Source organism: Tauraco erythrolophus, chromosome 12 (assembly GCF_009769465.1).
Source record: "Tauraco erythrolophus isolate bTauEry1 chromosome 12, bTauEry1.pri, whole genome shotgun sequence".
Taxonomy (NCBI): domain Eukaryota; kingdom Metazoa; phylum Chordata; class Aves; order Musophagiformes; family Musophagidae; genus Tauraco; species Tauraco erythrolophus.
Window position 1 is genome coordinate 341,820 of NC_141476.1, and position 14,110 is coordinate 355,929.

A 14,110-nucleotide genomic window follows, 5' to 3' on the forward strand; every position below is an offset into this window, starting at 1 on the left:
TAGATGGTATCTTTCTTTGCAAGCCTGCTAGTTTAACTTTCTTTAACCCTCTTACAACTCCAAGCCTGGAATAAACCTTTCTTTGAGAGCTAGAGGTGCTAAATCCTGCCAGCGTCTGTGCTGGCATTGTCACAGACGAATCTGCTAGGAGATTAAATGTTAAAATGAGAGGCCATCTCTCTCTCTCTCTCTCTCTCTTTTTTAAAATGATTAGCATGCTTAAGAGTCTCCCTGTAGTGCCTGAAATAGCTGTTTGTCGTAACCTTTGTACCTTTGCCTCCTTGGAAGTGGAGTGAAAACATCTGTATTTCCACTTCGGGGTTCACTTCTCTCCTGACGATTTAGTCAGGCTTTGACGCATTGAAAGTGAACATCTCCTGGCAGAGAGGCAATGAGGGTAAGAGCAGCTTTGATCTCCTCTCCCCTACCCTTCCTCTCCTGGAAAAGATCCTGCCGGAAGTTTGGCAGGGCCAGTAGAGTGTCGTGTTTTTCCAGGAGGCTGGAGAATCTGATCCAGGTAATTGCAGATGTTAAGAGCAGGAGTGCAACTGACTACGGAAAAGTATTGAGATGCCTTCAGTGAATTAATCTGTCCAGGGAAAGTTCCCTTAAAAGAGGAGGAAGCTAAATTAAACTGCATTACTCCTCTTCACCTTGCGCGTGAAGAATTCGTTTGGTGTTTGAAGGTCGGCTTTTATTGTTGCTATGGCTCTGAACAGGCCCTGGTTCTTTTGAACTTCACGAGAATTCCAGGAATTCTTCCCTGGGCTGAATTTTGGAGAAGGAGGAAGAAGAATTATGTCTTGAAAACTACAGATATCCTTTCCATTAAAAATAGTATTGTTTTCTGGTCTTTTTTCCCCAGTATTCTGTCATCTTACCTATGCTCTTTGCATTTGATTATTTCTTAGACATATTTTTCTTCCTTTCTTACCCCGGTTCTCCACTCTGACTTAAAAAAAATTGTTCTGTTATATTATAACAGCTAAATATACCTGTTTCTCCAGGTATTGGCTAGTCATGCCACTATCCAATTGTTTTGTGGATCAAATTATTTACTCTATTATTGTTGTCTTCCTCTTTGAATGTTTTCCAAACCGTAGCCCCCTTGAATTTTACACCTGTTCCAGTTTCTCGTGAGTTCCTTTTTCTGACAGAATTAGCTGTGAACACCTGGAGCTTTCTCTCCTTATTTGCCCTGCTGCGTGTTGCTGCTGAACAATGATGCTTTTGAAATATCTTAATCCTCCCATGGATATAAATCGATTGCTAGTGTTCCCAGTTCCCATAATACGTGGTTTTCCAGTATGTGACTTCCACCCCTCTAGTCTTTCTTGCTAAACTGTTTGTCTTGATACAGAGTCATGTTGGGATGAGTTTCTGAAAATAGTCTGGGATTTCTCAAACTAAGCTGGGCAGTTTCTTAAAAAAACCCCACATTCGTATCCTGAAGCCACTGAAAAAATGTTTTTCTTTTGCCAAGTAGGAGGAACGGGATCATCTCCTACCTGAGCTCCCTGCTAACTGTGGCTGCAGCTCTATGATGAGCTATTTAACCGACCTGTTTATGGAATAAAACAAACATGAAGGTTCCTTGGAAAATTTTACTTCAGTGTTAACGTTAGGGGATTGAGATGTACAGTATAAATAATTGGCATTTGAAATATTCTGTAAAAAGACAGAATCTTTTCTGTTGTTGATTCCTGTTGCAGAGAAGTTAGGTTTGAGGTGGGTTTCAATGGTAACTTCAGAGTTCGTTTTGTTTATAAAGAATTGTAGTTTTGAAGGGAATTCGTTAAATTGACGCATTTACTATGAACTAATAACTATTTACTTGAATAAAGTTTAACTAAAATCTAATGGGCCGGAGTCTTTTCAGACTTCTGATCTGGGTCTTAGATGCTTGACAAATTTTTGAAATTTTCATGTTACGAAGTATTTGTGAAGAGAAGTGGAAGAGTGGAAAGCAACTTTTTCTCCGTGTAGATGATCTAGCTGTCTGGAGCAAAACACCGCCAGCAATGCTTGACTTATTTCTGCAGCTCCAGGTTCTCTCTCATACGTATGTGTAGCGTCTGTGCGAAGTCAGTGGCTCTGCAATAGAGCCATTATGTGTGGGAGGAAAAAAAAAAGTGCTAAGATTGTGTCTACTCTTCGTAAGCATAGGAAGGTGTAGGAATTCTGATTAGCCCAGTGCAGTGGCTTCTCAAAGGTTAGAAAAAAATGGAGCTTTTGACGGAAAATGGGAGATTTGGTTTGTATGTTAGTGAAGGCCGTGGTGCACAAGGGAGAAAATACAAGTAGTTTTCATGACCTTACGTCTCAAAGCCCACCTGTGAGTGCTCCGGAAAGCAGACTCTGCAGTATAAAGGCTGGGAATTAATTTGAATCAAAAGTATCTGTTGAGCCACAGGGTCCTGTAATGCTGGAGGACATATCTGATGAAGACCTTACTGGCAGAAGCTCTTCCAGTTCATATGAATAAAAAATAACATTAAAACTAAAAGAAAAAGGATGAGTCAAATGGCTATAAATTATGTTAGTGGCACCTCGTATGTTAACAGTGGTTCACACGTTGTGCCTAGTTCTCCACTCATATTATTGCAAACATGTAATTTCTTCTTTGTCAAGATGTTTTTAAAAAATGTGTTTATTCATTTTTTTCTAAGTTCTTTATATATTCTGTCATCACTCTCTTCCTATTCTAACATCCCACTTCAGTGGTTCTGATTAACATTTTCTTTATCTCCGCTGTCATCTTGGAGGCGGGAACCTGGCGTGTAATAAAGTAGTCAACATGCCCCATTTGTGCAGAGTCTTGCGTTCTTCTGAGTGCTCGTGTACTCTGAAGCTTGTGTTCCTGTTTTCAAGAACTAGTCGGGTAACTAATCACCTTTGGAAAATCTGGGTCATTTAGCTGTGTTTCAGGGTAGAGAACCACAGTCGTTGTATCTGCTCTCATCTGTCCTCTTGTCCTCTGCTGTGTTCTTCTAGCAGGCATCTGCCCTTTCCTCAGGCTTGTCGCAGAAACGTTCAAGAGATATCCAAATGCCCTCGAAATGCCCTATTCCCTCTGCTAGGAAAGGAAAGCAAGGCCAGGATGGTGTCCTGGGGCCCGCTGTGCTTTGCCAGGTGGGACTCAAACCTTTGAGTCCTTCACACTCGTTCCGTGTGAGGGCCGTGACGGATCCGTTGGGACGTCTGCGCCCGGAGGGGTTCCGTAGGTGGCCGGCCGTTCCGGCAGGGTGCTGCTGGGGTTGCTGCTGTGGCAGGTGGGTTGGTTGGTTGGGTGCCTCCTGGCCAGGGTTGCTGTTACTGCAGTCGCGGTCCAGCCCGTGTGACAGCAGCTTCCCTGGGAAGTGAGCTGGAAGGTGCTGGTGTTTCGCAGTGCTCCCGGTTCTCACCTCCTCGGAGGTGAACTCCAGATAAACAGGTGCCAGCTTTGAGCTGTGCCCAGAGCATCCTGATGGCTAAGCAGGAGGCGCAAACAAGGCTGTGCGGAGCAGCCGGACCGTGCAGGCTGGAGCCCTGAGCTCCCTGTGCTTGCAGCATGTCCTGCTGGCCCTGAGCCCCACGAGAAAATGTTCCTTCACAAGAACTTCTTGATTAACTCTGTAAGATTCAGTCTTAACTTCGATTATATTTGTATCCCCTCAGTTATTCAAAAGAGTTTAAAATAGCCCAGCTTCCAGAGGCGCTTGCATTTAAATGAGAAAAAAAAAAAATTAGAAGTTGGAACCATGCTCATTGTTGTTTGTGTACATCTTTTCTCCCATCAGGAACTGCATCTCATACCCAATTTCTTTTGCAGTTTTGTTCAGTGGAGGGACTGCTGTATGTCAGCCATGCTAAAGGGCAAGTGATGGAGGCAAGTACTAGTTTATATATTCACAGTTATCTCATATTGTTTTTGCCAGTTTCTCCTGTTGAACTGTTTTGTTTCCCAGTGCTGCTGTGAAATAATTGCACAAATGAAGGACTATATTAGCATGTAATAATGTTATAACATCTGCTCAGGGCGACTGTATATGGAATTTTGAATTTTGTCCCTGATGTATTGTATTCTTGTATGAATAAGAAATGTATATTTTTGAACTTCATGCTATAAAATATTCCATTTCCTCCCTCAGAACATAAAGGTTGTTATAAGTGGAGAAAAAAACAAGCACAGAACTTGAATCCTAGTGCAAATAAATGTGCAAATTAGTTCTATTGATTCACAGTTCTTCACGTTTATGAGGAGTTTTTTCCCCAAAAGTAGATACTAGGACAGGTAAGTAGTTTAAGGATCTTCATACCAGATATGCAATTTCAAAAGCTCTTTTCAGGCTCACAGCAGGCTCATCATATGGAAAGATGATGAATAGGCAGATGACCACAGAACTCCCTCCAGGGGCCTCTTAGAGATAAGAGTCAGTGTAATTTCCGAAATCAGTCACCGAATACTCGGGGGTAGTGGGGACTTGCTTGTGAGCCAGCTGTAGAGTGATTTGTTTCAGGGTGGTTTGCAAATTGACACAGGGCTAACTTCAGCAGGTTAATGGTTTCCAGCAGATAGTGCATGGAACTCCAGTTAGACTGAGGTGGTGGTCTTTAAGATAACCATATTACCAGTGGTAGTCTGGATCAGAAGTGTGCAGGAGATCAAAAAGATACTGGTTAGAGAGTATATTGGGCATCTTTGATATGAACTACAGTTCTTCAGTGAGTCCAGACTGAAAAATGAATGCTGAGGGAATCAGCTAGAACGAGAAAGGCAGTTATGGGTCAACTGTTACGTATTATACACTAAATAATTTTGGGACTCTTGCTTTGTAGCCAGTGAGGTTTGTTCACTGAACCGTTTGGGCTATTGGATGAAAAGGAAAATCTAGTTTTGCCTTTTTTTTTCCCCAAAACTTAAACCGAGTGAAGACCTGCAATTCAACTTTCTAGAAAACCTGTTACATGAGAAAAAAGAAATATTAAGAAAGCCAAAGCATAATACTAGTTGTAAAGGCTCTTGAAGTCATTTAGGAAAATATTAAGTGTGTAAAAATAAAGGGTTGGTTGCACTTCTTTTTTAATTCTGACACACGGGTTCTGCATGAATATGGGTAAATGTATTACATTTTTCTGAGATGTAGTTTATTACTTTGCATTTAATGTGTTATTGTTTAAACTGGCCAATATATTTAGATGCAATGCTTATAACATGTTCATAGTACTGAGATAAAATCCTGTATGATTCCAGTGTTTTGCTTTCTGCAAGTACTGAATTTTATCTTGCCTCCAGCTGATAGCAGTGACATTTGAAAAAAAGAGAGTGTGAGGCAGCTCTTCTGATATTTTTGGATGCCAATTTGCAAAGCATTTTGGGACATCTGTTTAACCCTTTGTGTCAGGTTCAGATGCACAAAATTGAGAGCGCTCTGATTGTAACCTCAATGCATTATGTTTCTGCAGCTGTTTTAAGATAAAAATGAATGCTCTCAAATCCGAAACACATGTTGCATTTCAAATGTTTTTTTTTTTAAAGCACAGGCTGCTTTCTGCCAAGATTGAGGTAGACCTCTGTGGTCTGGTTTCTGTATTTGTAGAAGCCTAATCAAAGCTTTCTCCTGCAAGAAAACTATGATCAGCTTCCGAGCATGTGATCTCATGGTGCTGATGTGAAACTCTTTCAGATACTGTGTCCTTCCTTCCTTCCTCATTCCTTTGCTGTACTTCTCCAATAGTGTGTTGCTATGTAAGTGCTCAGCTGCAATGTGGTGTAACCAACTCCTGCCTGAGCCCGGCTGGTAGGTAAGGTTGAGCTCTCTTGGAGAAAAGCTGCGTGTTTTCTCACTGCTGGAGACTGAGCTGCAAGTATGTGGTGCTGCTCCCTTTCAGATTGGTTGCTTAGTCTACTTTTTAAAAGGCGTTTTTGTTTTCTCTGAGAACTATGGACAAGACTATGCCAATTAAAACCATTTCACTTGCCTGTTCTTGCTTGAAGACAGATTTTCACATCTAGTTTCCAGTGCCATCAGCGGATGTTGGCAGTAATAAGCTGTTTCTTACTCTTTGGAAGTGCATACCTGATTTGGAAATGTTCTGTTTACTTGCCTATATTAAATACTGTGAAGTTAGGCATTCTACAGGAAAATCAGGTAGGCAGAGCAGACGTTACATTTGAAGTGCAAAGTACCAGATCTTTGTCAAGGAACAAAATTAATTCTGCCAAAGAGACTAACATGCTCTTCAGAAGTTTAACCTCATGTTCTATTAGATATCGTTATGGGCTTGTTCTTAATAAACAAAAACCCACTGGTTTCTCCCTGCTTCTCCCCCTTTTGAACAGCTTTTTTACCTTTCTTGCTTTCCTATATACCCTTTGTGCTGGGCTTCTTCCCATAGGTGATGAATGACGTGTCTCATACGAGCTTTGGCTTCTGCAAACAGCCTAGATGCAACTAATACCACATGGAGGGATGCTTGGAAAACTGATACGTTTTGTTTTGTTAATGGCATGTTTTGCGCATTGGATTTTTTAACCCACTACTTGCTGCATGGATGTATAATAATGACTCTTTTGTTTAACATTAGATAAGCATGAGATCACCGTGGCACAGCTGCATGTGTAGTCACTCTTGAAGCAATTGCACACCTAATTGGCTGACAATCTTGGCATTTTTAAAACAAACGCAAGCCTTTTAAAGACAGGGGACGTATTTATGTATGAATAGTCAAATAAACCTGTTGAGTGTCATCCATGGAGCCCGCTGGCACTGAACAGTTGTGCGATGACCCTGATCCTGGAGGCAAATCCCAAGATCAAGAGACCAAAAAGCAACATGAATCAGAGCAAAAATTATCCAAAATAACCCATAATGCGTTGGAGAACATTAATGTGATCGGTCAAGGCTTGAAGCACCTTTTCCAGCATCAGCGCAGGAGGTCATCAGTTTCTCCGCATGATGTTCAGCAAGCTCAGGCTGATCTGGAGCCTGAATTGGATCTGGAAAGCCAAAGCGTCTGTGCTGACATTGATGGTGTCTCCACCCACCCCACAGCTCTGAACCGAGTGCTTCAGCAGATCAGAGTGCCACCTAAAATGAAGAGAGGGACGAGCCTGCACAGCAGGCGGGGCAAGGCAGACGCCCCGAAAGGAAGCCCGCAGATCAACAGGAGGTCTGCCCAGGATATTCAGTCGGGTCGGCCCAGATCGTCATCTACTACAGATGCTCCCACAAACTTGTCCGTGATGGAGATTGTTTCTTCTGTCTGTGTAGGTGGAGAGGAGGCCACAGCGGCAGCAGTAAGTTACTCAGATTTACCTTTGGTCTTTATCATCTCCTTGTATGTTTTCTTAATCCTTTTAAATCTTGTTTTTAAAAGCAAGTTTCTTTCAGCAAACACTAGTGCTATTGTGTTCAAAAGCGTCCTCAGTGGTGAAGCAAAGAGCTCAAAAGATGCAAGCATTAAGTCATTTTCTCACATGGCATGTGACTTATTTTATGTGTATTTTGTCAGTGAAATGGGAGCTGCTTTTGAAACACGTGAGGTTGGTTGAATGGCACTCCGCAGTCAAACGAGGAGTGATGGGAAGAGCAGCAGCCGGAGTAGTCCTCCTTAGCAACTGTTGTCTAGTTCCTGCAACAAAACCTTGCATTTACGTAGATGGGTTTTTTCTTTCCCCCTTGTTTTATGGTGCATTTTATAAAAGTGAGGAATTCCAGTTTGAGTGAATGGTGCTGTTGATCTTCTCAGCTGTTGAGAGGCTCTGGCAGCGCTGGCTGCAGCCTGTGGCCGAACTGCCGGGCGAGGCTGACTGGCTGGTTTAGCCTAGTCTGGTTACTGTGCTGATACGGGGCCGCTGCCATCCCTTTTGGTTTGTCTCGCCTGTGTGGAAAAGCACTGGCCGAAATGGCTGTCGCTGTTCCGACACTTTCTTGCAAAGCTGTGCGTGTCGGCTTACTGATGACGTCAAGAACCAGTGCTCGTCTTACCATCTCTCTTCTTTCCCAGATCAACTTAGTTCATTGAAGCACTGCTTTTTTTGAAAACCTAGGTTTCTGATTTAGCTTTAGCTATAACCTGTGTTTTCCTAAAATTCTTCGCAGGCTTTTTCGTTGAAGGACAAACCCTTTGATAAAGATAGGGAGCACCGTGAAACTGATTTCTGGTTCATATGCTTGTAAAGAGGCTCTGACCGTGACTCTCAGACCAAGAGAAACAATCCTGATAGTGTTTGATGCTGTTGAGATAGCACGGTCCTGAAGCTTACGCAGAGTTTTCATTACAAAAACTTGTTCTCATGTACTACAGTTTCTTTGTCGGCTAGGTGATGGTGGATTGGGGCCGAATTAGAGCTCCTCGGTCATCCGGAGGTTGCCTCACCTTGCCTCTGCGGCAAGTTTGTTCCCTGTACATGGTTTTCCTCCCCTTGAAGCTTACTTTGAAATACTGCAAGTGAAAACCTTTTCAGAGTATTCGGCGGTATAATACGCGTGCAGTGTATTTCCCCGATAGTCATCCAGAAATTATCATGTCTTGCATTTATAGATGGCAATTACAAAGTATTAGCATAAATTACAATATCATTCTAAGGCAGTGAGTAAAGTTTCCTTTTGAGAGGAGCATTGAAGGAGTCTGCCTGAAGCTGTAATTGAGTTTTTTCTCTGGCCAACAGTTAAAATAATAGGAATGGTAATAAAGAAGTTAGGAAAAGCATATGCTCTCCTAGGATGGGTTGACTTTGCAATTGAGCTGTATCAATTGAGCTGTTAAGAGGCCTCTTCATAAATAGCTGCAGGTTTATTTGCTTACTTGGCTCTCTTTTCATTGTGAGTGAACTCTTGATCTTTGTTTCAGGAGAATTTTGGGGAAAGTTGATAGTTTTCTGAGTTTGTAGCCGTATCCAGCAACTTAAGTTTCTGAAGCAAGCTCTAGTTTGTTAGTTTAAAATTGTAGTTCCTCTACTTTGTGTATGAGTGGGGAGATTGAATGGGCCTAAAAATATTGGGTAAGTAATAAGGGAATATGGGAAAAGACCTGGAGCGAGGTGTCCGTTCTCCCTTCTCCCAGCAGTGCCAGCTGATCTGATGAGTTGTTACCACCTTTGCCTAAATCAGTAGTTCCGAGTGGGGTGTGCGCCAGACAATCCATTGGGGTGTGGGAAGAAAGCATTTTTTTGTACCATTAATAAGTAAAATAATTTTTAAAAATAATGTTTGTTTTTCTCTTTCTTTTCCTTTTTATTTTCTGTTGTTGTGTATGTTTTATGATGTACGTAGTGCGTTAGTTCAGTGGTACATGTATATAGCTTATAAATAAATACAGATGTATCGGCAGTCCATGCTCAGAATTTTTTACTGCTGGGGTGTGCAATCGGAGATTGGAAACCACTGGCCTGGATGAATTGGATCGGTTAACAGGAGTGACTGGAAAAGTTAGAACTTTTAATCTGATAGTGTTTGAGTGTTTATGCTTATTATTGGCTTTCGTGGAGTATCACGTTCTGCCCAGAGGTGTGACGAAGCAGGGACTTTCTTGATTGTGCGGAGCTTTAAGCGAGCTCAGGAACCCGGCTGCCCTCAGGCTCGTCAGCCTTTCTCGGGGAGCCGAAGGCAGAGGCCTGGGGTTGTGTCCAGCCACAGGTTGCTGCAGAGACTCGAAGTGCTCAAGCGTGCGCTCACCCGAGGCCATGCTGACTCTGGCTGTGCACCAATTTACACGTGTAAAATTACAAGATAAATATGGCCTGTTGTTTAACGGCATTGAATTCAAGAGGCAATTAAATGATCTGTTCCTCACCATAGTTGCTGTTCTGCAGTTGTACTTTCATGTGATGTAATTTTTTTTTTCTTTTATGAAGAAGACTATGGGATTAAATAATCTCAAATACAGTCTTTCCCCACCCCGCTCCTGCCTAAAATGTTTTCATATCTTCATGGAAGATGGGTGTGTGCATAAATTGTAAATGTATCTCTAACCAGCTTCAGCTGTGATCCAAGTTGATTAGTGTCTGAAGGAACATCTGGTTCCTGCCTAAGGGTGGTGGTATAAACAGATGCTCTAAATAACCAAGAAAGTAAGAGAAAACAAAGTGCTGTAGATTCCAAGCAGTGACTTTCTCTGGTGCGTAAGATATCTAAACAAGCAAGAAAGGGAGAAAATTGGTTCATGCTTACACTGGCTGCGATGATCCGATGGAGGGACTGGGAGAAGCTGTGGTAGCAGTGGGGAGCTGTGGCTGCTGTTCCTGTCCCAGGCGGTGAGACTGTGCCAGCACGCGCAGCATCTCTCTTCTGTGTGTTGAAAAAAGGTGAAGTAAAAGCCATCGTTGTGGGAATCTATAGTGGCACTGTGGGGCTTTGCTGTTGCTCACTTTTGTTTTCCATGGATGTCTGTTTCCAGAGTTGCTCACACTACTTTTCTTTGAGCTGAAGCAGCTCACCACTGTTCTCCCTCCTTTCCCTCCACATTTCCTCAATCCAACTTCTTTGTGCTGGGTTCTCTGATAAGGAAATGGAAGCACTTAAATAATTCACCCGAAGTCTGCAGAAAGCAAGCAAGCCTTCAGCTCAAACGGCTTTGAGCAGAACCAACATGGTCAGCAAGGTATGCCACAGGTTGTGGTGAAAGGGAGAGCACCTGCTGAGTACTGGGGTTGTTTACTGACTTTACAGTATGAAGACGTAATGCATTTAAAAGTGAACTGTGTAAATTTGAAGTCACTGATACAATTACTAGCAGAGTTTCTTGGTTTATGGTTCAGTGAAATCAGGAAAGCATGATGCAGCCGTTTGTTAAATCAACCTTATAAAAGACAGCAGTGTTTTTGGTGTTGGAGAAGCCAGAATTCACTCTGCCACACTGTTGTGATTTTTGACTAAACAAATTGCTAAATTGCTAAAACTATAACTCTGTGTTCAACAATTCGTGTTGTGAAATTAGTTACAACACAATTTAAATGGAATCAGTAAAGAGCCAGGTGAAATCTGAAATTATTAGAGCAAACAAATGCAACAGAGAAAGTTAAGTGTGAACTCAAACTTTAAATGCTGTCTTAAAGTTATGAGACATCTGAAGTTGTTCCACATAGCATTACTTTAACCCTAAACTTTCCTAATTTATTTCATCTTGTTGAGACGAAGTTATTTAATGAAACTTAAGAAACAATAGTAATTAATTTAAAGTATCTGGCAGATGACATTCTGTGATGAGGGTTGAGAATCCTCTGGACCCCTTGATTCTACAGGAGTCTGTATGGAGTGTGTATACAAAAGCAAACCTTCACTTGCTTTCATTTGTTTCATATTCGCTTTCTCAAGACTTCACCTGTTTGTCTCCTTCAGCTCTTCATGATCTTACCTTGTAAATAAGTTGATTGGCGCTTTTTTTTCTGATAAAACACTATCAATTTCTCTTCCTTGATTTTGCTGTTTGACAGTGAATAAATACTGACTCACCTTGCCTCAGCAGGGAGTATTTCCTTTGAAGTTATTTAAGAATTTCATAAATCCAACAATAATTAGAAAAATATCACTGAGCTACAGTGTTAATCCATCTGTTGTGAACATGCGGGCTATACAAGCTACAAGGACAAAGAAATGATGTATGGACTGGAAAAGTTGTGATTTAATAATGACAAAAGCTGCATAACATGGGAATGAGCGGTGTAATTCTCGTTTTTCTGATTCGTGTCTTCTGTCGTCATTCGATCTGCTGGCCCCTGTTGCGACGTAGCCCGTTTTTGGCTGCAGTAGGTGTCTGCTGTCAGCGTGGAGCTCTGCTGCTGCCCGGTCAGACGTTTGGTGGCCAATGGTACACGGATGCTCCGAGTGCCTCCCTCCGACCCCGTTGCCCAGGGGTTCGTCTCTGCTGCTGTGGTTGGTACCACTCTTGTAGCAGAAATTCCTGCTCTGCTTTCCCTGCTTGCTTTGTTTTCCTCCTAGGGTTCAAATTTCTGTCATTTGGAAGAAGTAATGGACGTTTTGTTCTCTTCTAGTGATTTCTTGTTGCACTATGGTATGTTGAAATCCCTGGCCATGTGTTCTGTAAGACACATCCTGTAGCTACTGCATAATGCTGCACAGCGTCTGTGGGTTTTGAGTCTAAAATTTGCCTGGGACTGCAAAAGATTTTGCTACATGTAGACGTAGGAAGTCAGCAGACTTGGATTGCTGAGAAATTAGCATTCAGTTATATTTTGAGAGGCTTCTGAAAGCCTTTGTCAGTGCTTCTTATTGGGACGGCAGGAACTTTACCAGTTGCAAATGTATTTGTGGAGCATGGGTGAGCAGGAGCCCTCGTGCTTCTGTCTAGAGTTTAGATCCAGACTATATCCATATCTTCCATTTTCTGTGGAGTTGAGCCTTGAGCCTCATGCTTCTGTGCAAGGCAAGGCTGCACAGGGGTTTAAGTTTGGAATAATATAAAAAAATACCTGCAGTCAATGTCTGTCACTCCTGATCCAGAGTTTCTGGCGTGCCAGATTTCTCATTAGGCTTCATTCTTCGTTTTCCAGGAGCTTCCTCTGTCTGCAGCCTGCTTATTTCATGTGAGAGGGTCAGTTTTCAGCTGTGTCCTGATTAGACACACCTACACTTTCCTTTTCATGCCTATAACCCTGTTACATCCCTCACACTAAACACTGCCAGAAAGTTTAGGAGATTCATCTCCCCAAAATATTGTTTTGTTAACCCAAGAAGGTTTTTTGTTTGGTTGATTCGCTTTTTTTTCCCCTCTCTATGTTTTATTTGTGAATGCTGCAAAGTTTTGGAGACAAGAGTCTTTGTTTCATGTCTGTCCCGCACAGCCCCCTGAACACGGTCTGGACTCGTGGGGCAGCGAGTTCCTGCGGTGATCGGCTCAAACCGACGTGTTCAGCGTGTTGTCACTGCTGCACAGAGGCCGAAGAGCTACCTGGTTTGTGTGTTGGTGTGATTCAGAAGAGTTCTCTTACCATTCAAACAAAAGCGTGATAAAATCTCCGCTGTATCTTTACAGCACTAGTTTATGGGAAGGACAGGGTTAAGTCTGGGGCAGCTGTCAGTTTGTCAGTCGGTGGGATCGTCCCTTTCAGGTAGACATCGAGAACCCTGGTACTGTTTTAACTTTGCTTGTAAATAGGTTGATGTTGTGTTAACTCGTGTTGGTGTGGTTCTCCAAAATAGCAAGTACTGGATGAGCCTGGCTCTGTGTGGTGCAGAGATCCTCTGCACCCAGTGGGAATTCGGGACATCGAGGACTTTGTGGCATAAGGGAGAGTAAATTCTTAATCCTCTGCACACAAAATATTTTTAGTTCATAGTATTGTTCTGTTCTCTGTTCTCTCAATTTGTGGTTGAAATAGAAGGGCAAAATGTTATCCTAAACCCGCAGATTGGATTTGTTCTAACACCTCATTTACATATATTTGCATGTGTAGTAAACCTGCTGCATGTTGTCAGGCTTTGTATTGAAATTGAGAAATGAGATTGTCATAGCATGGAAAATAATGTCATAATTAAAGTCTCTTACCGTGATACTTCACTTGGTCTTGCATTTCAAGCAGTCTAAATTTAAGTATTTTTGCATAAATCTTTTCTTGTAGAGGCAACCCACCGAGCTGAGGAATCAGGATTGTGGTGGTGTGAGAACAAGTGAGCTGGCATGGGTCTCGTTTGGGTTTGCTGTGCTTTCGGAGCCTTTTGGGGGGTAATGAGTTACATGTGAAGACAGGGACAAACAGAAGGATACTCCGGTTCCAGAGATACAACAGTAGCGGCGCTTTGAGAAATAATGTCCGCACGGACGCTTACCGGCGCTGAGAAGGTAATGGCAGTGCCCAGGCGCTGCGCTGCGCCCAGTGCCTCTGCAGTTAGTGCTGGCGAGGGTCACCTGGAGGCTGGCGCTTTCATAGGGACAGGGGTGTCTGAATGGTGTCCTGCTCCCTCCCCTGCTGCCAGGAAGATGTGTGGGAATCACCAATAAAGACAAGTGTTACCCTGAAGTCTTACCGTAGTTGTGGCAGGAATTCAAATGTTCCAGGCACTTTCAGGCAGTCCTAAGGCTGCGTGTCTGCCTGGCAGAAGGTGCAGTGACCTGGGTCGGTCTTTCCCTCGGCACGGGCAAGAAGCGCTTGACGCTGCCCCAGCCCGTG

General features: G+C 42.7%; 1 protein-coding gene across 2 annotated transcripts in view; it reads left to right on the forward strand.

Annotated features, from left to right (window-relative positions):
- The window catches only part of TMCC1 (transmembrane and coiled-coil domain family 1), a 102,730-nt gene that overhangs the window by 15,252 nt on the left and 73,368 nt on the right, over positions 1 to 14,110 (forward strand). For both annotated transcript variants that reach the window (XM_086619131.1, XM_086619132.1), the window contains 2 exons: positions 3,812 to 3,868; positions 6,568 to 7,279. In XM_086619131.1, the coding sequence (XP_086475257.1) occupies positions 6,734 to 7,279 (546 nt within the window). In that variant the 5' untranslated portion in view covers positions 3,812 to 3,868; positions 6,568 to 6,733. The remainder of the gene's footprint in view (positions 1 to 3,811; positions 3,869 to 6,567; positions 7,280 to 14,110) is intronic.